Below are 23,030 nucleotides of genomic sequence, written 5' to 3'. Positions count from 1 at the left end.
TTGGTCATCTTGTCAGTTTGGTCAGTTTGGAAGGCCAGCTCTAGGAAGAGTCTGGGTAGTTCCATATTCTTTCCATTTCCTAATGATGGAGCTCACTGTGCTCCTGGGAATTTTAAAAACTGTATAAATTGTTTTCTACCCTTCCCCAGATCTATGCCTTCTCACAATACTAGCTCAGAGTTATACGGACAGTTCCTTGGACTTCATGGTGGAGTTTCTGCTCTGACATGCACTCTCAACTGGGGACCTTGTGCAGAAAGGTGTGTTTCTTTCTAAATCATGTCCAATCAGTTGAATTTTTGCTCTGACATGCACTGTCAACTGTGGGACCTTATAAAGAAAGGGGTTTACTTTCTAAATCATGTCCAATCAATTTAAATGGCCACAGGTGAAATCCAATGAAGTTGTAGAGACATCTCAAGGATGATCAAGGGAAATTGGATACACCTGAGCTCAATCTGGAGTGTCATAGTAGAGCGGTTGAATACTTATTGACTCAAGATATTTCAGCCTTTCATTTTTAATTATTTTGTAAAAATATATATTAAAAAAGATTCCACTTTGACATTATGGGGTATTATGTGTAGATCAGTGACAAAAAAATCTCAATTGAATCTATTTAAAATTCAGGAAACAACACAACAAAATGTGAAAAAGTCAAGCGGTGTAAATACAGTCGTGGCCAAAAATATTGGCACCCTTTTTTCAAATAACTCGCAATTTTCTCAAAAAAGAAGTTGAAATTGTCAAAAGTATTTGGTCTCCACAATTCTTTATTTCACTGATAATTTATTTTCATTGTTACAGAACCTTTGTTTTTTATTCAGAACTTAATATGTCCTTTTAAATCAGAAAAAAGAAAGAAATGACATTGACAAAATTATTGACACCCAAGTCGGAATATTTGGTAGCACAGCTTTTGGACAGAATAACTGCAGTCAAGCGCTTCCTATAGCCATGAATGAGCTTCCTGCACCTATCTACTGGCAGTTTGGCCCATTCTTCTTGTGCAAACTGCTCCAGTTCTCCAGGATTTGAACGGTGCCTTCTCCCAACTGCTGTTTTCAGATCTCCCCACAGGTGTTAAATGGGATTTCGATCTGCAGTCCAGCGTTTTGTCTTGAACAATTCATGGGTGATTTTTGAAGTGTGTTTGGGGACATTCTCCTGCTGCAAGACCCATGACCTTCGACGGAGACCCAACTTTCTGACACTGGGTTGAACATTGTGGTCCAAAATGCCTTGGTAATCTCCTGATTTAATGATGCCATGCACACATTGAAGGTATCCAGTGCCAGAGGCAGCAGAGCAACCCCAAAACATCACTGAACCTCCTCCATGTTTAACTGTAGGGAGGGTGTTCTTTTCTTTGAAGGCTTCATTTTGTTTTTTGAAAACATAGAGATGATGTACTTTACCAAAAAGCTCTAATTTTGTCTCATCTGTCCACAGGACATTCTCCCACAAGGGTTTTGGCTTGTTCAGGTGTGTTTTGGCAAACTCCAATAGGGTGTTCTCATGTCTCTCTCTCTCAGCAGTGGGGTCCTCCTGGGTCTCCTACCATCGAACCCGATTTCATTGAATTGGTGACGGATCGTGCGAGTTGAAACTGTCGTACCTTGTGTCTGAAGGTCAGCTTGAATCTGATTGGCAGTTGATCGAGGTGCTTTCTCCACCATTCGAACAATCCTTCGCTGCAATCTTCAATCAACTTTTCTCTTGTGGCCACGTCCAGGGAGGTTGGCTACAGTATCTTGGGCCTTAAACTTCCTGATAACATTGTGTATGGTGGACACAGGAACATCAAGGTCTCTGGAGATGGACTTGTAGCCTTGCGATTGTCCATGCTTGGCTACAATCTTGTGGCTGACCTCCTCAGACAATTCCCTGGTTTTCTTTCTTTTCTCCATGCTCATTGCGGTACACACAGTGACAAAAAGAGAATGACTCCTTTTCTCTATTCAAACTGGTTGAATGAGTGATTTTTATATTGCAGGCACCTGCAACTCACCACAGGTGGGTTCAATTCCAAAGTAAAGGAGAATCTCCTGCTTGAAAGCTAATTCTTACAACTTTGTGACCAGTAATATTGTCCAGGCCATTTTAGGATTTCTGTGTGGAATAAGCTAAGATTTAGTGATTTTTTCAGGTTGTTTTGTTTTGTTCCACTGCAAACCAAAGAAATACATATTGTATGTGGATACCAAAATATTTTTTAATTTCAACAATTTTCTGGAAGAAATGGTACATTATTTTTTTTTAAAGTGCAAGGCTGCCAATATTTTTGGCCATGACTGTACTTTCTGAAGGCCTTGTACATACATTTTGAAGGCTTGCAAATTACAACTGGATCTTAGCTTCTCAATATCTTAAAAGAGAAATCTTGCGCAATCTGCCATTATATAATGCATCTGAATATTGCTTAGAAATTGATATTTTCATCCACTTTTAATAACCAGGGAATATCATTGCGAAGTATATTTGTTATCTGACTTTTGTTACATGTGCGTGCAAAATCACATTTCTGCTCCTCTGGTGGTAACAGCAATCAAACGTGGCTGGTGCTGTGGCATGTTGTTTTGGTCATATTCTATTCAATATTTGTTTTCAGTTACAATATATATCAGTAACATATGGTTCAAACTCACTTTGTTTTGCTCTTGCACAAACTCAAATGCAGGAAACACCTCAATCAGAACTTGGATCGAGTGTACATCATATAGCGTGCCCCATAGATCCATACATTAAGATTGGGATGCGGCAACATTGCATTCAGCAAGTCTCAACACATCAGGGAAATAACTATTGTGGTTGGTAAAACATTTGAAAATTTCGTCCTGTGTGGAAACCCTTGTCTGAGATTCAAAGAAGGGCCTGATTGAAAATTGGCCATTTTGACCCCTTTCACAATGTAATATCGTGTGTGGAAATGCACCATTGGATTCAGCAGGTCTGACACATTAGGAATTAGGCACATTAGGAATCTGAAGGTTCTGATTGAAGTCCATTTTTGGCCACATTTGGAGCTATCAACTCACAGCCTCAAAGGTGTCACTCCATGCATTAAACATAACAGTTCAGTAAAAACAGATTTGCATTGTTGGAAGCTTGAACAAGTAAAAAATACATTAAAAACTATGAATATGCAAATAGGCATCAGATGGATGGGAGTGCCAGAAGCACAAGTTATTGTAGGTTGGTGGAAAGGATGTACGAGGGAACAAAGGGAGATTTGGTTGGTCCTGGGATGTTGGAGGGGTTCACCATGAACATCTGTTTGAGGCAGGGAAGTTCTCTCAGCCCACCCATGTTTATCATTGTGATGGAGCTGGTAAGCGGGAAGGTAAATACGAAAGGCATTCTGGGGAGGATTTTGTTTGTGGGTGATCTGACTGTTGAGGTGAAGAGTAAGCAGGAGACGCAGGAGGTACTGGGGGAGTGGACGGAGGCGTGGGCTGAAGATGAGTATGGAGAAGACAAAGGTGATGTGGTTCGGGCAGCAGAGAAAAAATAAATGAATATCAGGTTAGAGGGGAAGGAGATCACATAGGGAGGTAGGTTCGAGAATCTGGGGGAACAGTGACCAGAGATGGTAGGTCAGAGGCAGAAGTGCGGAGGAGTGCGAATGCATGGAGCGAAGCAGGAGATGCAGGTGTGAATGCATGGAGGAGGTGGAGGGAATGATGGCAGACAGAAAAATATTAAGGAAATTGAAATGGAAGGTTCTGATGTCATGTGTAATGCCGGCCTACCTTTAGAGTCTGGAGAAGGTGGCACTGACAGAGAGATAACAACAGAGGCTGCAGGTCTGCAATAACAACTGGGTCAGGAGGATTGTGGGAGTGAAGAGGGTGGATAGAAGGATGGATGAACAGAGTGAGATTGGTGTGCAGATGAGCTCAACAGATAGATTGGTATAAAGCCGGCTGAATTGGGCTGGACACTTGGTGCGGATGGGAGAAGAGAAAAATGGCAGAGAATGGACAGGTTGAAAAGAGGTACACTGTGTTTGAGATATGAAGATTGTATTAGGAGGGATATCAATAAGGTGGGGGTGTTTGGAGAGTAGAAAGAGTTGACTGAGGACAGGGGGAAATGGAGGAGTATCGTGGTCAAAGCAGGGCAGAAGATTGATACTCGTACAACTTGAACTCACTCCGTATAAAGGGAAGAGAAGGAGAAGAAGATGCATAATTCATTTTCATTCACAGGGTCACAAAGTTTACAGAGAGTCACATTATTTCAAACGGCTGGTGTTGATAGGCTGGAGGAATACGGCCCCCTTGTTTGCATGTAAGGATTGTAGTCAAGGGTTAAAGAACTTCAGCCCCAGTGTATCTTAAAGTCCAACTGCACCTGACCAACGAGCTCAAGGGAAGTCGTCTGGTTTTGATGCTTGTCCGAGGGCTTTTCAAAACAGATAAATCGACGGAGTCTTGTTTTGACAAGCACAAGTTTAGCAAGCACACGCGACACCGGTAGGGGACATTCCTCACTGCATGTGATCCAAAGCACAACCGAGAGACGTACCGTGAAGCCGTTTCCTGCTGGTTCAGGCAGAATCGTCATCCCGAGAGCCATGTTTCCTTTCAGCTCGGTCACGTTTGGGATGGAGATCTTTTCTACAAGAACATGCGCAAGAGGAAATGTGAACCAGGGTATCATCATATGTAGATAAATATCAATGTCTTGCGCGGTGAACAATATGCATCCACCAGGATTAGCTTTCCCATTCAATTAATGGAGTAAAACGCTGTATCGAAGCTCGATGGTGCACAGGAACCTTGAGGAGTATCGTGGTCATGTGTTATAGGACATGGAAGGGCCAGAATGCTTTTGTAAAAGATTATTTAACAATCATCATTTTATGCAGTAGGAGGAATCTTGGAATCAGTAACGTAGGACCATTTGGACCATCAGGACTATGCCACATATGTGTTTCTGCAGGAAAGCCATATTTCCCATTTATGGAACACACACATCTCATTTAACTTGGGTTACACAATCTGACATCAACAGGCCAGGCCAGGGTACTGAGCCAAGACTTCCTCTTGCGAAACATTTCGCGGAATATTTTACTTCCATTTGGTTTGTAAGAAGGAACAACATACTTATTTGAAAGAAAGCATACTTCATAATACAGAACCCCATTCCTCCTCTCTCCCACACCCAACGCCGGATTAAGGGGAGCGGGGGAAATTGGGCAGTTGCTCGGGGTCCAAGCGAAGACGGGGACGGATGAGTGGGAAATATTTTGGTGGCCAAACTATCATCAGGGAGCAATGCCCTTGCTATGCGACATTTATACCAAGTGCAGGTCACTCACTCATCCTTGTAGGGGAAAGTGCTGCCTAATGCAGCCTGGTGGTCTTCAGATTCTTCAACATTGTACAAAAGTTGTACACTTGTCTCTCTGCATCGACCTATTGCTTGCGACCGTTTTGGAAAAAAAACCTGAAGCCTCTAGGGATGTCTGTTATCAAGCAGCTTTCAGGTACTCAATGGTCAGCAAAGTATGGAGCAGTGGTGGCCCTTCTCAAAGCTTACAATCCCATATGCAAAGTTTTGGAATATTTGCCAACTAATACGGAGCAAGTCGAGTGCTCAAATGAAGCTCAGTAAATCTTTGACAAACTGGGTGACCTGGATTCAGCTATACTCATTATTATTTTGAGCACAGCATAAGAGCCCTTTCACCAGACCAGTCTCTTGCTTCGACAGACCAACTGAAATCTGAATGGCGTGGTAGCCTTACTGGAGTCTCTTGTTGATTTTGTCAAGACCCAGCAGACGTTGAAGACTTTGAGGCCCCTCGAAGACATAGGGGTTAAACTGTGTGGCCATAACGAGTACAATTCAGTCCAGAGGTGCGTCGTGATGCGTAACCTCCACTTTGAATATGGAGATGCTGAAAACACTGTGATGTCACCCAAGGAGAAATTCAAGACGGAGGAGTTCTTAGTCATCATTGATCAGCTAATCAGTGCCTTGAAACACCATCTTGATACAAGGAAATCAACGATGACTTTGGATTCCTGTCCAAGCTCGCCTCTCTCTCGACTCATGAGATCGAGAAAGTCACAGAAAATCTTGCCCGCTCCTTTACCAGTGATCTGAAACCCACAAATGAAAATGAATTTATCCAGCTTTCTACGTTACTGGCATCTTCAACAAAGTTTCAAACCTCACACAAGCAAAGTCAGCAGAGCTAAAAATGCACCAATTCCTCCATACACATGCCCTCACCCAAACATTTCTTAACATTGAAATAGCTCTTCGGATATATCTGTCGATGATGGCAGGGGATCTCAGTGGTGAGGGTGAGGGGTCCTTCTCAAAACTATGATGTATCAAGGATGAGGTCAGGAACTGAATGGGACATGGTCGACTTAATCGTCTTTCAATCATGAGCATCGAGAGTGAAGTACTGAGAGGACTTGACTTCTCCATGATCGTTGATGAGTTTAGCCGAAAATCTATGAAAAGACTGATGTAATGTTATACGTGTCGTGGTTTCTATGGAGAAACTGCATGCACCTTGGAATGTAAATTACAAATGATGTTCTTACAAATAAATTGCGCTGACTTGTTCTAAATTGGTGTCTTTGTCGATTTGGGTTCAAAATGCAACAACTTTTTCATTAAAGTGTTCTTGTTTATTGTTTATACAGGGTTTCCTTTTTAACATAATAATATATTAAATGAGCATCATCATAATATTGATAAGAACATATCCTGGGATCTATACCTGGCATGACATTGACCTTATACATACCTAACATAGTGCACTATGATGTAGCTCACTGATGTTTATTACTAGGGGATGGGAAGGGGAATAGGAGGGTCCATGGTTGGGTTATCACCCGGGGCCCAAAGGAACCCTTAATCCGTCCCGACACCAGAATGCCAATTCACAGGTGGATAATGCATTGCCTGAGATGGAATCCTTTAACGAACAGTTCAGTGGAAAGACACATGGCCCTGGCTCTCCTGTAACACTGTGACGTATCCTAAAAAAGTTACTACAAAGAAAAACTTCCAATGGCTCTGTCGATTGTGGCTGTGGAGAGGCTCCTCAAACAATGGAGCATCTCCTCGATTGCCTTCTCTTATCAGAGCCATACAGATCAGACAATCTAAAGGATTTAAACTCCTGTGCCCGAGCTTGAGTTTTACAGTGGCTGGGAAAAGTGTAGCAACATGAGTATAAGAGGAAGAAGAAGAAGAAGAAGAAAAAGGAGAAGAAAAAGGAGAGGAGAAGAAGTGAAGAGCCTGTGACTTATAACACTCGTTTTCCTCGAGCCTGGTGTTGGCTTAGCGGTTTGGGTGCCGGCTTGGGATCCCAGGATCCTGAGTTCGAATCCCGGTCGATCGCTGAATTAACGCCAGGGGGGTGACTCTGCCTGTCATCCTTCCGAGGTCGGCAAATTGTGTACCAGCTTACTGGGATGAATGATCCAGGTGTGTACCCCGATTTAGAATAGGTACACTGTATCCCTACATCTCGTAAGAGGTGACTAAGGGTTGGCGTCAGGGTGGGCATCCGGCCATAAAAACATTGCCTCAAACAGGGAACCATGATTGTCATGGGGCCTGCAAGGCCAACCCCCACTCTTGTGGGGGAAAATGGCCTTTAAAAACGATCATTCATTCATGCGTTTTCCTTGAGCCAAAAGTTAGGTTAAAATCCGTACATGAAGAGGGATTTGTCTTAAACCTCAAATCCCAAGTTCATCAAGCGAATGTAGGCAAATGCAAATGGGTTCAAAAGGCAAAAGTGCAAACATCACATCAAAATGAGGAGTTTTTGGGGTTTTTGCAGCAAAAAACAGTCAGCATCAAAGGAACGATTCCATTCTTCCTGCCCACGGATGCTGTCAGTCTATGGTGTCTACCTTAGTTGTGATGAATGAACTTTTGCTGTAGCTATGCAGACATTATAATTAATCACAAAAGATTCACATCGATAGGATGGGAGTTCAGAAAGTTGCTTGCCTGACTTATTTAATGATATTTGAGAACTCAACCAATTTCACAGATCAAGGTGTTCACAATTTGATGCTTATTTGTAAATACATATTTGTTTATGTTTTATACATCCAAAACAAAAATGGAGAAGAGCTCTTCCATGAGCCTCAACCCAATATACAAAAAAATCAAAACAAGTACAGATACATTCAAAGTACACCGCCCCCATGCGAAATAAATAAATAACATTCTTCAGCGCGGTATTGTCGGGGTGCCTTTGGCACCCGGGGATACCGCCGTGCAGCGCATAGAGACTGTATTGGGAGGGAGAGGTGTACAATAATTGATTGATTAATTGCGTAATTGAAATCAATAAATAGTAATCATAAAGTAATTTCTTTATCAATTCGCTAATAGAATACCTAAACCACCACCGTTTCATCTGAATCTGTGAAATTAAAAATATATATTAATCAAGTTATTAATCAAATAATTAAATAATTAATCGATTAATTGATTCATCAATAAATCAAAAATACCCTTTGCAGCCAAATCACGTGGTCATTGTCATGTCCAAATATCAGCTTCCTAGCTCAAAACGTGCCAGAGATAATGCTGCCCAGAAGAGAGAAAATAAATAAGTACTTAATTAATCGATAGTAATTAAGTAACTAATCAATTAATTGATTGATTAATCAAAAAACCAAAAATACCGTTTTGCCAAAGCGATTGCTCACTATTGTGCCCAAATTTCAGCTTCCTAGGTCAAGGGATTGCCGAGATATCGCCCGGACAAACAAGCAAGAAAACAAGGAACCGGAGTGAAAACTGAGTGCTCCCTTTCAGCACGCATCATTGCCGGGCCCTCTTCTGTGTCTGGCGATGACGTCATGCAGCGCCTGGAGATGGAATAGGAAAGGAGCGATGTACAAAAACCAGAACTGAGGAAGACCTGCTGCAAGGAGATTACCACTCCAGAAAAGACTGAATACCTCCCCAAAAGCAAGACCATCGATGGGGAAGACTACGTTGATGAACTACAGTGGTTGCAAGAAACGATCAATAAGAAGTGCTATGGAAAGTTGGGTCAACATGTGCTGCTTCCCCAGGACACCGTATCACCTGCATACAGCCCAGGTTGCAGTGATCACACTTCTAAACTCCCAAAACTGGTTTAGAACTGCTTCTCCAACCAGCCAATTCACCAGATTCGGCTCCACCAGGCTTCTAGCTCTTTCCAAAGTTACACACACACAAAGAACGTAGTTGCAGGAGGAGGCTTTTTGGCCTATCATGGCTGCCCTGCAACAACCCCAGAATCCATCACCCATCCACACACAAGCTACCCACATGTCCTGCCAATATCCCCATACCCCTCTATCTCCAATGCATCCACGTACCTATCTAATTCCTATGTAAAACTATCCATTCCCTCCACTGCCACTACCTTTCTGGGGAGACCATTGCATGCATTAAACACTCTCCCACTGAAAGGCCCCTGCCTTAAAACTGTTCTAACTCTCGTCTTCTTTTCCCTCAAGCTATGGCCTCAGGTCCTAACTTGTCCACTCTGCTAAAAACTCCCTTGCACCTATCTGGTTCACACCCTTCATCATATTAACAAGAATGACCGCACTGTGGTCACAACCCGCGACAAAATCCAATACATCCTGGTAACATTTTCAAGAACGGATCATACATTTGGTACAGTCGGATAGATGTATGCGGGAAGGACAAGGACAACTGCGGTGTGCAATCAGCATTCCAAGCATGCATACGTGATAAGGAAGCCTCCAATGGAAAGCGCTACTCGAAGGAGGACTCAAGAACAAAAACAAAAACAGGGATAACATACAGAATGCACGAGGAAGGTCGTTCAACTTGTTAGAAATGCACACATATGACAAATTTCTCACCTAAAAATCTCAAAGCCATCATTGACAGATTGTAGATATGTACTTTTGACCTTCACAGATTTACGCCTAGTCTCCTAATGTCCTCATCCTTCATAGAATGAATTCACAAAGTCGTGATCACAGGTTGTTTGTCATCTCCATGCATGGAGGTCAGAAGGTAGAACGGATCAGCCCTCTCAGGGCCCCAAGTATCTCCTCCTTCCAACTATTATTGCGCTGGACCAAGTTGTGATGTTTTCAGGGTTCGGCCTGTTGTTACGTGGGCTCGTTTCAAGATTATCACTGAACCCCAGAAGTCTCCAGCTGCAGTTCATTTGTTGTAATATTTCCTGTTATTGGTTTCAGAATATCTGAGTTTCTGCTTTACTACTCTAGTTGTTCCGCCTATCACTGGAACCAATGTCGGCTCCCCTCTTCTTCCATGTGCTGCTGTGTTTCTTGCTCATCTTAAAAACCTGCCATGGAGTCCTTTATTAATTTAGATGCTGTCCAAATGCAAACATTATTCTCACAAGGAAATGCACCAAGTACACTCACCGTCTAGGTGTAGGCGTTTGCAATTCCGGCTGCTGCCTGGCGAAAGACGACAACGGTAGACGTCTCCCGGTTGTTTACCTGAAGATCTTGTGAGCGGAGCTCCAACGAGAAGCCTGAAGGAACAGTGACATGTATGATTCAGCATTCACCATTGATGGCATATCCGCACTGTGAATACTTACTACTACTTCCTTACTCTCATTGTGTATTTTGATACATAAGGCCATGCACATTGCCGATGCCACCTAAAAATTGTGCATGTGCACAAAGAGTAAGTCAGTGACGTACTCAGCATGCAGTAGAGCAAAGATGGTGTGAAATCACAAGATTCAAATATAAATACAAATATAAATTCTCTGGAACAAACTCCCACACTGTCTTCAATCCCACTCCTCCCTCCAGGACTTTAAAACAGCTGTTCACCACCATCTCTTATCTTCCGCCATTCAAACCCTTGATCTTTTCTGCCCCCGTTAAAACACCCCAATTCTGCCTCTTTCAATCCCCAACTTTTTTCCTGAAATTCCTAGAAGTGTTGATTTGTTTTATACCGTGTACCCCTCCCTCCTCCCACAGCCCTCCCCCTTCCACAGATCACCCGACATCCTTGTTCTCTTCTGTTGTTGTGCTTGTGTGCTTCCCTCTCTCTCTCCCCCTCTTGTCTCCCACTCCCTTCATTGCATGTTTTATGTGTCTGTGGATGTTTTCATGTTCAATGTGTTAGCTCTTACACGAGCCTCGATTCTGTATACAAATTTTTTTTTTTTAAATCCTACATGACACTACAACATATACAACTTCTTAAGAATCATCTACATATTATGTACCCTATGAATTTTGGTCAGTGTGAACAGGAATGAAAAATTTCATCATCACGAGAGGTCATCACCATTGGTGTGCCAGTGTTACATCAGCAATTTTTTTCTGGTATCATACTAAAATACGCAATTTGGTGTCTGCCTGTCTACAGTCACGTGAAAAAGTAAGTACACCCCATGTAAAGTTTTGACTTTTTCAACATATTTCAACATACAGCTATTTGATCTTCATTTCAACAATATTGATAGATAAAGGTGATATAATATAACAAATATCATGAAACATTTACATTTTGTAGTCCATTGTATAATTTAAATAAACATAAATGCAAATTTCGCAAGTGGAAAAAGTAAGTACACCCTTGGCTCTAATAGGTGGTATTGCCCCCTTTGGCAGAAACAACCTCAAGTAGGCGTTTCTTATAACTGTCTACAAGTCTCTGACATCGACTGGGAGAAATTTTTGCCCACTCCTCCATGCAGAATTCTTTCAGCTGTGCGATGTTTGAAGGGTTTCTTGCATGCACAGCTCGTTTCAAATCCCCCCACAACATCTCGATGGGATTTAGATCCGGGCTTTGACTTGGCCATTCCAGAACCCTCCATTTCTTTCTTTTCAGCGATTCCTTGGTAGATTTACTGGTATGTTTAGGGTCATTGTCATGTTGCAAGGTCCACCTTCGGTTGAGCTCCAACTTTCCGACAGATGGCCTCACATTATCCTCAAGCACCCTCTGGTACAATGAATAATTCATAGTGGATTCTATGATGGTGAGCTGCCCAGAACCTGATGCAGCAAAGCTGCCCCAAACCATAATATTTCCACCACCATGCTTTACAGTTGGTATCAGGTTCTTGTGGTCAAATGCTGACTTTGGTTTTCGCCAAACATGTCTTCTGGTACTGTGGCTAAATAGCTCTACCTTTGACTCATCTGTCCAGAGCACATTGCTCCAGAAGTGTTGGTCTTTGCCTAGGTGTTAATTGGCAAACTTTAGTCTTGCCCTGATGTTCTTTCTGGACAGCAAAGGTTTCCTCCTGGCACACCTCCCATGTTGATCAAATTTGTGCAGCCTCTTTCTAATGGTAGACTTGTGCACTTTGACATCAACAGTGGCAAGAGCTACCTGTAGGTCACGTGATGACATTCTGGGGTTCTTAGAGACTTCTTTCAGCATCTTGCGGTCTGCTTTCGGGCTGAACTTGCTGGGGCGGCCTGGCCTGAACAAGTTGGCAGTTGTTTGGAATCTTCTCCACTTGTAGATGATCTTCCGGACAGTCGAATGATTGATTTCAAATTGTTTGGAGATCTTTTCAAATCCCTTCCCAGACTCGTAGGCATCTATAACCTGCTTTCTGAAGGCCTCAGATAGCTCTTTTGATCTCGGCATGGTGACGCCGCACACTTCAACAACAAAGAGCAAACCAAACTAAATGTCTGAGGTTTAAATAAGACAGGTTCCTCCAAGATCCTCTCTAACGATGTTCTAATCAATTGCACCTGAGCTGGTGCACCTGATTCTAATTTTAGGTATTTGAAGTAGTGATAAATGTAGGGGTGTACTTACTTTTTCCACATGCGAAATTTGCATTTATGTTTATTTAAATTATACAATGGACTACAAAATGTAAATGTTTCATGATATTTGTTACATTATATCACCTTTATCTATCAATATTGTTGAAATGAAGATCAAATAGCTGTATGTTGAAATATGTTGAAAAACTTTACAGGGGGTGTACTTACTTTTTCACGTGACTGTATCTGTCTGTCTGTCTCACCACGATACATTCAGCTGTTACTTATCCAATCTCAACCAAACTTAACAGGAGAACTAAGGGTCACACGATGGAGGTTGTATTGACTTCATTTGACCCCCGCTCCAAGGGGGGTTTCCTCCTTGGAGATATCTGTGTTGAGGTGTATATCAGTGTTAATATAGCTTATCATGGCATTTTTCCAAGGCCGCTTCTAATAACAAAAGTAATGACAACAATTATGATAACAGCAACTGCAACTGGACCTGACGGCATCAGCCCACAGGTCCTAAAATCCTGTTCTTCCGCTCTTTCACTCCCTCTCTCTGTTCTCTTCACCCTCTCTTTTGCTCAAAATCATCTGCCATCTGCTTGGAAATCAGCCAGCATCACCGCTTTGCACAAAAAAGGTGCAAAAACAGATTCTTGCAACTACAGGCCAATCAGCCTTCTCCCAATTATCAGCAAAGTCATGGAATCCATCATTGCTTCGGATATGAATAATAATAATAATAATAATAATAATAATAATAATAATAATAATAATAATAATTCATTTATTTTGTATAGCGCTTTTCCAGAAGCCCAAAGGCGCGAAATCTTTCCACTTCCCCAATGGCTTGATCTCTGATCATCAATTTGGTTTCAGACCTGGTCACTCTACTCTGGACATGCTGCTTCTGCTTTCTCAACAATGGATGGAGGTCCTCAATGCCAAACAGGAAATTAGAGCTGTCTCCCTTGACATATCACGTGCCTTCGATATGGTCTGGCACCCCGCTCTGCTCACCAAACTCTCCTCCTTTGGTATCCATGGAAATCTCCACGCATGGCTGGCGGACTTCCTCTCTAGTCGTAGTCAACGTGTGGCCCTGAATGGGTTTCTCTCATCTCCTCTTCCTGTTCAGGCTGGAGTTCCCCAAGGCAGTGTTCTGGGTCCTGTACTTTTTCTGGTCTTCATCAATGATCTCTCTGACTCTCTTGAAAATCCTCTCTATCACTTTGCTGATGACTCTACTCTCTGTCGCTCCATTCCTCATCCCTCAGATCGGCAGTCTGCAGCCTCCTCACTCTCTGCAGACCTGGACAAAATTACAGACTGGGCAAACAAGTGGAACATGTCTTTCAATCCTGACAAATCTCATACTCTTACGATGTCTCTCCGAAAAGACCGACTGGAGAACCAACCCATCCACTTTCCGAATAATCCTCTCCAAGAAGTTCTGTCACTCAAGCTTTTTGGGTCTCACTATCTGCCATGATCTTTCCTGGGAAAACCACATTTCAAATCTGGCCTCCAAAGCCAGTCGCTGACTGGGCATCCTCCGTCGTGCGAAGTCCTTCCTTGGCACACCTGAGCTCCTCACCACATACAAGGCTTTCATCCGCAGCTCAGTGGAATACTGTTCTCCCCTCTGGGCTGGTGCTCCTGCCTCACACCTAGCTCGTCTTCACGCTGTTGGCTCGTGAACCAAAGCGTTCAGACCAAAGCGTTCAGAATCATTGGAATCTCCCGCGATGAAGCTAACTCCAAGGGCCTTTCACTCACTCACCGCAGGCAGGTTGGTGGTCTTTCCGTCTTCTACCGACTCCTCTCCGGCCTCCCCCCCCCCCCCCCAGCTCTCTCTGGGCTCTGTCCCCCAAATATTCCTACAGGTCGCACAAGATCTGCCTGCAACCCTGTTATGGTTAAACTGCCAAAATCAAGACTCTCTGCTCACCTTCACTCCTTCATTCCTCTTTTCTCCCGCCTCTGGAACAAACTCCCTCACTCTCTTCAATCCCACTCCTCCTTCCAGGTCTTTAAAACAGCTGTTCACCACCATCTCTTATCTTCCCCCATCCAAAACCTTGATCTTTTCTACCCCCGCTAATTTCACCCCAAATCCACTTTTTTGAAATACCAACTTCTGTCCTGGAAGTCCTTGGTGTCCTTGTGTTTTATACTTCTCCCACCCCCCTCCCCCCCCCCCCCTTTCCCACGCCTCCTCCTCCCAAGCCCTCTCCCTCCCACACATCTCCCGATGTCCCTGCTCTCAAATGTTGTGTTTGTGTGCTTCCCCTTCTCTCCCCATCTTGTCTACCATTCCCTCTTTTTATATATTTTGTTTGTCTGTTTGATTTGTTTGTGTGATAAATGTTAGCTCTTTCACGAGCCTCGATTCTGTTTTCAAAAAACAAAAAAAAACAAAAAAAAAAACAGCATAATACTAATGTTGCTACAAAACAATATGAATGCTAATAGTACCACTTCTCCCCAAGGGGGTTTCCTTCCTTGGAAAAACGCCATGTAAATGAGTATAAATAGCTTATTGTGGCCACTGAATTGAAAATATATAGAACGCTCATACTCCGTGAAGAGTGTAGCCGCCGTGTCGCCATCTTGGTTCGCACGACTCGACCGACTCGCTTCGCGGATCTCGTTTGTTTTGAACGTGTCCCAGATTTTAAAAGCCAGACAACTGTTAAAATGCCATTTTGTGCGGCAATAAACTGGAGTGAATATAGTGACAAAATCATGTGACATACAAAAACAAACATTACATGTACACACGTTGTACACACAGACATGTACATTCTCCCGGCTGCTTACTCTGCCAACCATTTGGGCCTACTTAATAAAGTTGATTACATTTCATCACTTTAGTTTGCATTATTTTGATACATAATAAAAGGACAGCTAAATTAATGTTTTCAATTTTGACCAAAAACAAATCATTGTGAAATAATTCGGCTCTTCACAAGTTTCATGAAAATGTCCCGAGTTCTTCACGCTCCCAAATTAACAATATTTGTTGTCGAATTTTTTTTGTGAAAAGGAAAGGATAAAGGAAAGTGTTGTAGTAACTGTGATAGGTTTCTTATTGAAAAACGATCGCACAAAAGGTGAAAAAACGCAATCGCTTTTCGCTCTGAATTACGTGCAAACGCATGACGGAAATCACCATCGCCCAGCATCGAGTGCCAACCAAGATGGCGCCCGGTAGCTGCATCTCCACCTGTGTGGTGTGAATGGCAATGGTCATTCTATATATTTTCAGTTCAGTGATTGTGGCGTGTCATGTGGCAAGCCTACCGGAAGTAAAAATATTATAAACCACAAACATGATTACCTTTTTAAACAGTCGCTACTGCTGTTTAACACTAAACTGAAATGGAGTACACCTGACATTCTTGAAGCATATGCTTATTGTGTACTCCACAGATGAATAGACCTGAACTTAGATCTACTGCCATCTATACACAAAGAATTAAGTTAAGCACCCCTACACAACGAATTAAGGTAAGCACCCCCTATTATATATTCTTTGTGTATATGTATACATTGGCATATATTCTAAGGTATGTGAGATCAAATAATGATTGGTATGACATTAGCAATTATCCATTGATGAAATTGAGTGATCAAAGTGAAAAAAAGTGATTGGTTGAGTCAGTGATCCGATCACGTGGGTCCTACACACGTTATTGACGCAAAGATCGCTAGAGGTCTTCTCAGAACAATGACTGTACGTTAGAAAACATAAACGTCATCCACACTGTCCGTGATGGACCTATAGCTCCATACTTAAATTGAGGTGACAATATGCCTAAAATTCCCACAAAATTTCACCTTAAATTATTCAGAATAAAATATTGAAAACGGCATGATTGTTATGTTTTTATGTGACCACAATATCACTTCTCCAGAAAATATAGCAATATCATGGGTATATTACACTGTTTTGACGACAACAAACTTGTAATGTGCGAGGTTGTAAAAAAACGGGGGGGGTGCTTAACTTAATTCTTTGTGTATATATACACCAGAGAGGATTCTATGTACCTCAGAGATGATAATAACATGACCCTTCCTGTATAGAGCAGGTGTACAAGTGAAATAAAAACAATGTGCCAACCAACCACCCATTCCTTCTGTACCCCTTGTGAAGCATTAAGGCCGATAAATAATAAGTCACGGACACTACAGAGTTGACAACGTACCCACAACACATGTTGCCGAGGCAGCCCTGAGTCAAGGCATGAATTAGGAATTTGGCCACCTTAATTGACAGCACACAATGACATACTCTATTTAACAGAGGTCATAAAGTATAAACAAGGGGTGGATCAAACTTTAGATGATAGGAAATATTTTTGGATACAAGATGTGGGCTCATGGAAGAGCGAGGTGACATCAGAGGGTCAAAAAGCAACATACAGTACTGGCAGTGGAGGCATAGTTGGACGTAAGAGGCAAGTGAATGGACGAACAGGAGAAGAGGAAAGAGAGGAGTGGAGGAAACACAGCAACCTGCAAGGAAGAAGGTTGACTTACGTAGGGGTAATGGCAGGAGGAAATATTGCAGGTAAGGATGGGTTTTTCCTCGACACATTTGTCTATCCTGAGGTTTTTCCTCTCCACACATGCCCATCACATTTCCCTGCACGCACACCGATCTCATGTCCATCACAACCACTACCTTCCACATAAATTCTGGTCCGCATCCTCTCCTCCCGCAAATTGTATCTGCATCAAAAGCCTACCTTCCCACATGCCCCTCGTCTCTTCTGAACCCCTACCTCTCAGACACGTGCTTCTTGTGCCTTTTGCCAATGTCCTTTACTCCTTCCCACCACCTAATAACCTCATTCCTTTTCCTTTCCCTCAGAGATCTCCTTCAGGCCTCCCAACATTTGCATCTCCGTCCGCTGCAGTAATCTCTCGTCTTCCTTCATCAAGCCCAAAGCCTCAACTCCATACAGGAGAAGCGGCCTTATTACCATATTGAGTCTGAAATAGCAACAGCAATTTGAAAAAGCTCATAGCAAGGATTCCGAAATAAAAATTCTTAAATTAAAAAAAAAAGGTTTCTTTCTTTTCTTAACTTTTTCTTAACTTTTCTGAACTTAACTTTTTTCTTAATTTTTTTCTTAACTTCGTAATGCCGAATAAACTTCATTTATACACTTTGCTTAAGAGACCATCTACCTCAACTAAAGAGTCCTCAAACGCATTGTTTTTATTTATAAACAACTGTTTTAGAATACTTCTTGCAAATTTGGAAAAACTTGGATTTCAGAAATGAAGACTTGAAAAAAAAAAATCAGAAATGAAATTGTACTGGTGACGCAATGACTCCATGTCGGAGTTGCCACTTTTGGACGTCATGAGTGTAAACGAGTGAGCTCTTTGGAACGAGAAATCCAAATCAGGACAGCAAAAGCAATGGCCAGCTCAGTTGAGCTATGGATTAAAAAAAAATGCTCAGTTGAGCCAAATGATAATCCACTATGGATAAAATTGTTTATTATTCAGGTCTTGCGCATCTTTCGAACACGTGAATAGATTACATTAATTTGTGATGTAATCCCATGTGTGATGATGTCATTGTCCTTTCCGTCATGTGTCGAATCCCCCAAAAGAGGCCCAACGTGGTGTCCGGGAATGTCAGACACCGCACAAACTCTGTTTTTCTTGCTTGTAAAATTGGCATAAGTACAAATACCAGAGCACTGTTTTGCTTATTTAATCACCAAATAGCTACTCCCGTTCATATCTACTAGTTTTGGACAAGCGGTGGCACAAGTGGAGCTGCAGAAGGCATTTAAAGCATCCATGCATCTACCTACAAGCATCGACAAGCGCGGTCCATTTTCTGATGAAGCCGTAACCCAGTACTATGACTATACAGTACGACGGTAGCAATGTATATGCAATGTGCTTTTATTTGAGGCTGAGTAATCAGCTGTGTTTGAAGAGTGCAACATCTGAACCGCAGTGTGTTTCGACAGAGCCAGCCCTATCAGCAGGAAATGCTGGAATGCGCAGGCTCTGGATGGAGAAACTTGCACCCGTCTGTTCCAAGCGCATCGCGCACCAAAACTGGTCTACATCGTCTTAACCTCCCCAAAACTGATACTTCCCTAACAGCTACCATCTTTAGATAATTTCAAGAAAGCCGTGAGATGCAATCTTGGGTGCACTTACAAGAACATGTTCCCCGAGCACAGGAATGGTATTTCAGCCTAATGGCGGCTTCATTTCGTCAACGCATTTGCCCAAATCACAATCGGTCGACCATCAGGTCTGGATAGATGGTGCGTGAAACATGGGCTTAACCCTAGCCTTAGCCTACAGGGCGGTGGGGATAAGTGGGCCATTAAAGTAGTAGTCAACTTAAATATCATCTGACAATTATCGGGAGGATCTGATGGCAAACCTACCGGATCTCATCAGAGTTGATTGTTTGGGTCGATCACAAGCAACAAAGCTGAGCTTGAACCATTTTGGAATCGGTGCAACAACAATGTTTGAAAACAACCAAATATGAAACATGTACCAAGAAATATTGACAAACAATCTCCAATTGGAGTCCGCCTCGGGATTATTAATGTCCATTCCTAAAACCTTCAGAATTAAAGTATTGCAAAGAAGTGACCGTAAAAAAAACAAAATTTAAAAAAAAATGCAATCCAAATGAAACCAACACGTACATAATTTCAGCGACAACAAGATAGCTCATTTGGTCACGTGCCCATAATTGAGCTGCCTCGTCAGAGTTCTATCTCTGAGTTTCCAAATTCCTGCTCTAACCTACATCAGTGGCACCGCTGCACCAATGCTAATCTGCAGTAACGTGCTGCATGCGAACAACGACGATGATGTCTGACATCATTTTAAAAAACGAGGTTTAGCCTGTACAGACGGATGGACCCATGGACAACCCGAAAAAATAATGCCTCCGGCCGCATTCGGCGGTGGAGGCATAAAAAACTTCCACTTATGATGCATTGCCATTGTGGTGGTGTGTGAATCTGACTGTCCCATGTGCAATTAAATTGAGAAGTTTAAATATCCCACAGTGTTACGGTTTGTGACCTTTTTCTTCTTCCTTCCCCCACACCCCCCTGTGAGTCAGACCAAGTGGTTTGGTCCATGTGTATAAAGCCTATGATTGGCTGTGGGGTGGGGGAGTGGCCAGGAAGGTGATTCAGAGGAGTGATTATGGCAGAGTACTTTTTCGGGAGTTGTCGAGTGTCCAGCTGCAATCTCTCCACCTGAAGGGTGCCGTTGATCGAACTCTGGCTGCCTACCACTGGGGCCTGCCTTGGGGCCTACTCGTGGACTTGCCCACTCCTACCCTCTTGTGCTGGGCCTGCCTTGGGGCCTACTGTTGGGCCTACTGTTGGACCTGCCATGGGGCCTACTACTGGGCCTGCCCTGGGGCCTACTACTGGGCCTGCCCTGGGGCCTACTGTTGGGCCTGCCTTGGGGCCTACTCCTGGACTTGCCAACTTCTACCCTCTTGTGCTGGGCCTGCCTTGGGGCCTACTGTTGGGCCTGCCCTGGGGCCTACTGTTGGACCTGCTGTGGGGCCTACTACTGGGCCTGCCCTGGGGCCTACTGTTGGGCCTGCCCTGCGGCCTACTGTTGGGCCTGCCTTGGGGCCTACTCGTGGACTTGCCAACTCCTACGCTCTTGTGCTGGGCCTGCCTTGGGGCCTACTGTTGGGCCTGCCCTGGGGCCTACTGGGCCTGCCCTGGGGCCTACTGTTGGGCCTGCCTTGGGGCCTACTCTTGGACCGGCCTACTCTTGGACCGGCCTACTCTTGGACCGGCCTACTCTGATTTTTTCTCTCTCTCCTCTCTCTCCTCTCTCTCCCTTCTTTGTTTTATGTGTAGGAGGAGATTTTCGTGTGATAATCCATAAATAAAGACAGTCTGATTGAAGGCTTGGCTTGGTGTGCTTCAGGCCGTAACACACAGTATCTTTCGCAAAGAGAAGACCATTGTGCTTCGCGATCTGGAAGGAAATGTTACCTGCCACTAGCTAGCACTGGATTCTGCAAATGTCCTGAAAGATACATGTAAGATGGACCAAATGTCCTCTTACTCTGACTTCATTACCTTGATTACTTTGTGACACCATCATATCCAATCTCAATGAATACGGAGTGTATAGCCTGAGCAATTGATCCTCGATCTGTCCTTAAACATCTAAAACCGGAGATTAAAGACAATTGTTACGTGGTCCCCTCGGTGAATACCTGGTCTCGGTGACCCCCGGACCGTGAGAGGAACTCCGCCAGCAAGCTGTATTATATATGCGCTTTCGCCACGCAATCCATATGAATTTCACCCAGGAGACAACTGGTGTTCAAGGATATATTTCCAATGGTAATGATACCATACAATTTCAATGACACAACCACGGAGATTTTCCCCGAGCAATCAACAATACACAACCATCAACAATATTTCAATGACACAACCACGGAGATTTTCCCCGAGCAATCAACAATACAATACCATCAACAATTCCCCAGCCACAATCAATTCCCTATGAGTAAGATGGCCATCTTATACATGTGTGTCCCGGTGAGTACTCACGACACCCTTTTGGTCTCGGTCCCGCACAATGTCTCTGGGCCCCTCCTGACCAAGATGATGGTCGCCGTCGCCGCACTCGGGCGGTTGAACGAACCCCGGGTGGACGTGTTTCCACCGGGCAGGTATCGTACCAGGCACCGTGGCTGCAGCCCCTCGTGGCCACGCGAAGCGGATACGGTAGAGCAAGCCAAACCCCACGCCGCTTGCAAGGCACGTTAGGCCCCAATGTGCGACCCGCACGCGTCTGTTTAGACGGTGCCGCGAACGATACCAGACGCGGGGTCGATGCACGGCCCCACGTCAACTTGACGTCTCCACCGGGCCGGTACACGTCCCGGTGATTGCTCTCGCCAGACAGGCTTCGGAACGCCGCTTTTCCACGCAGCGCAAGGTCGATCCCACCTTTTGGTCGGAGCGGGGCGAGGAAGAATAATACTCGTCCTTTTCTCCTCGTGTCTTTTTCCTTCCGTTTCGGTCACTTCCGTTTCCGGCCACTTGTTCAGAAGGGCTCCTGACCCTCCAATCACAACAACCCTTAATATACTACACACGGATAAGCAAAGACCTGAATGGTAATCCACATACCTTCACATAAATATGTAACACTCCCCCCCTTCAAGAAAGAAAGTTTGAACCCAGCGAAAACTTTCTTTGCCGGCCAATTTGGAGAAACAAACCAGATAACTCAACCCCCCCACATTATCAGTTCCCCCCGGGCACAGTTATCACTTAAAAATAAAGCAACCAAAATTTCACCACAACCCCTCCAGATTACTCACTCTGGACTAAGCACCAGCAACGACATTGTCCCTGCCAAATCAAACTCCATCTCATGACCCTCTGACTTTGACCGTCAGTTTCTTGTGAATGAAGGTTAAGGGGTTGATCAAAGATCCAAAGTTACGCCACTCGATAGCACTTTTTCCGGGAGGCCAAGCCGAGTATTCACTACATGGATGCCTTTAGGAACGTGGAGTTCACGGTTAGTCCGTGCAGGAAAGTTCTCTACATGGGCGCCTTGAGGAACGTGGAGTTCACGGTTAATCCGTGTAGGAATCTTGGCTCGGCGGCTCCGCCGCATTCAGGGCTTCAACTTCTCAGAACTTCCCTAATACTTAGGGTGGGACCACTTGTCCCTGTAGTCCCATGAATAGCGGTCTCCTTCTCGGCCACTACCTTGCCAATCCTTCCTTCGGGAGCGGCCGTAACTCCGGGAGCCTCCATAATAATATTGATTGCGGCCACCACCAAAACTACCGCCCAGTTGTCCTCTCCTGTAGACCTCTCGACGCCTACGAAATGCCTTCCCTACTGTTATGGTCCGACCCTCCAAATCTTTGCCATTCCAATTCTTCTCTGCCTCTCTGGCGTCTTTTGTGCTGGCAAACGTGACAAAGCCGAACCCTCTTGACTGTTGCGTTTCCCAGTCTCTTACCAACCGCACTTCCACCAGCGGCCCATATCTGTTGAAGACAGAGGTCAGAACTTCTTCCTCTGTTTTGAAGTTCAGTCCCCCTACAAATAACTTGGCACTTTTGTCGCCATCCCGAGCTGGTGTGGCGTTATTTTCCCTGCTGGGCTCTTTACCAACCCTCAGGTTACCATAAACTTGACCCCCGGCCAAATCATTCCCGATAACCACAGATACACCCTCTACAGG

At 43.9% G+C, this 23,030-nt stretch overlaps 1 protein-coding gene across 2 annotated transcripts in view; it reads right to left on the bottom strand.

Annotated features, from left to right (window-relative positions):
• Nucleotides 1-23,030, bottom strand: part of LOC137421615 (integrin alpha-11) — a 140,662-nt gene that overhangs the window by 83,271 nt on the left and 34,361 nt on the right. For both annotated transcript variants that reach the window (XM_068107841.2, XM_068107842.2), the window contains exons 3-4: nt 10,422-10,534; nt 4,531-4,622 (exon numbers count right to left, since the gene is read on the bottom strand). In XM_068107841.2, coding sequence (XP_067963942.2) covers nt 4,531-4,622; nt 10,422-10,534 — 205 coding nt within the window. The remainder of the gene's footprint in view (nt 1-4,530; nt 4,623-10,421; nt 10,535-23,030) is intronic.

Source organism: Myxine glutinosa, chromosome 2, assembly GCF_964187855.1.
Source record: "Myxine glutinosa chromosome 2, kmMyxGlut1.1, whole genome shotgun sequence".
In the NCBI taxonomy this organism is placed as follows: Eukaryota; Metazoa; Chordata; class Myxini; order Myxiniformes; family Myxinidae; genus Myxine; species Myxine glutinosa.
Note: the sequence above shows the minus strand (reverse complement) of the source record. Positions and strands in the feature narration are given on the sequence as shown.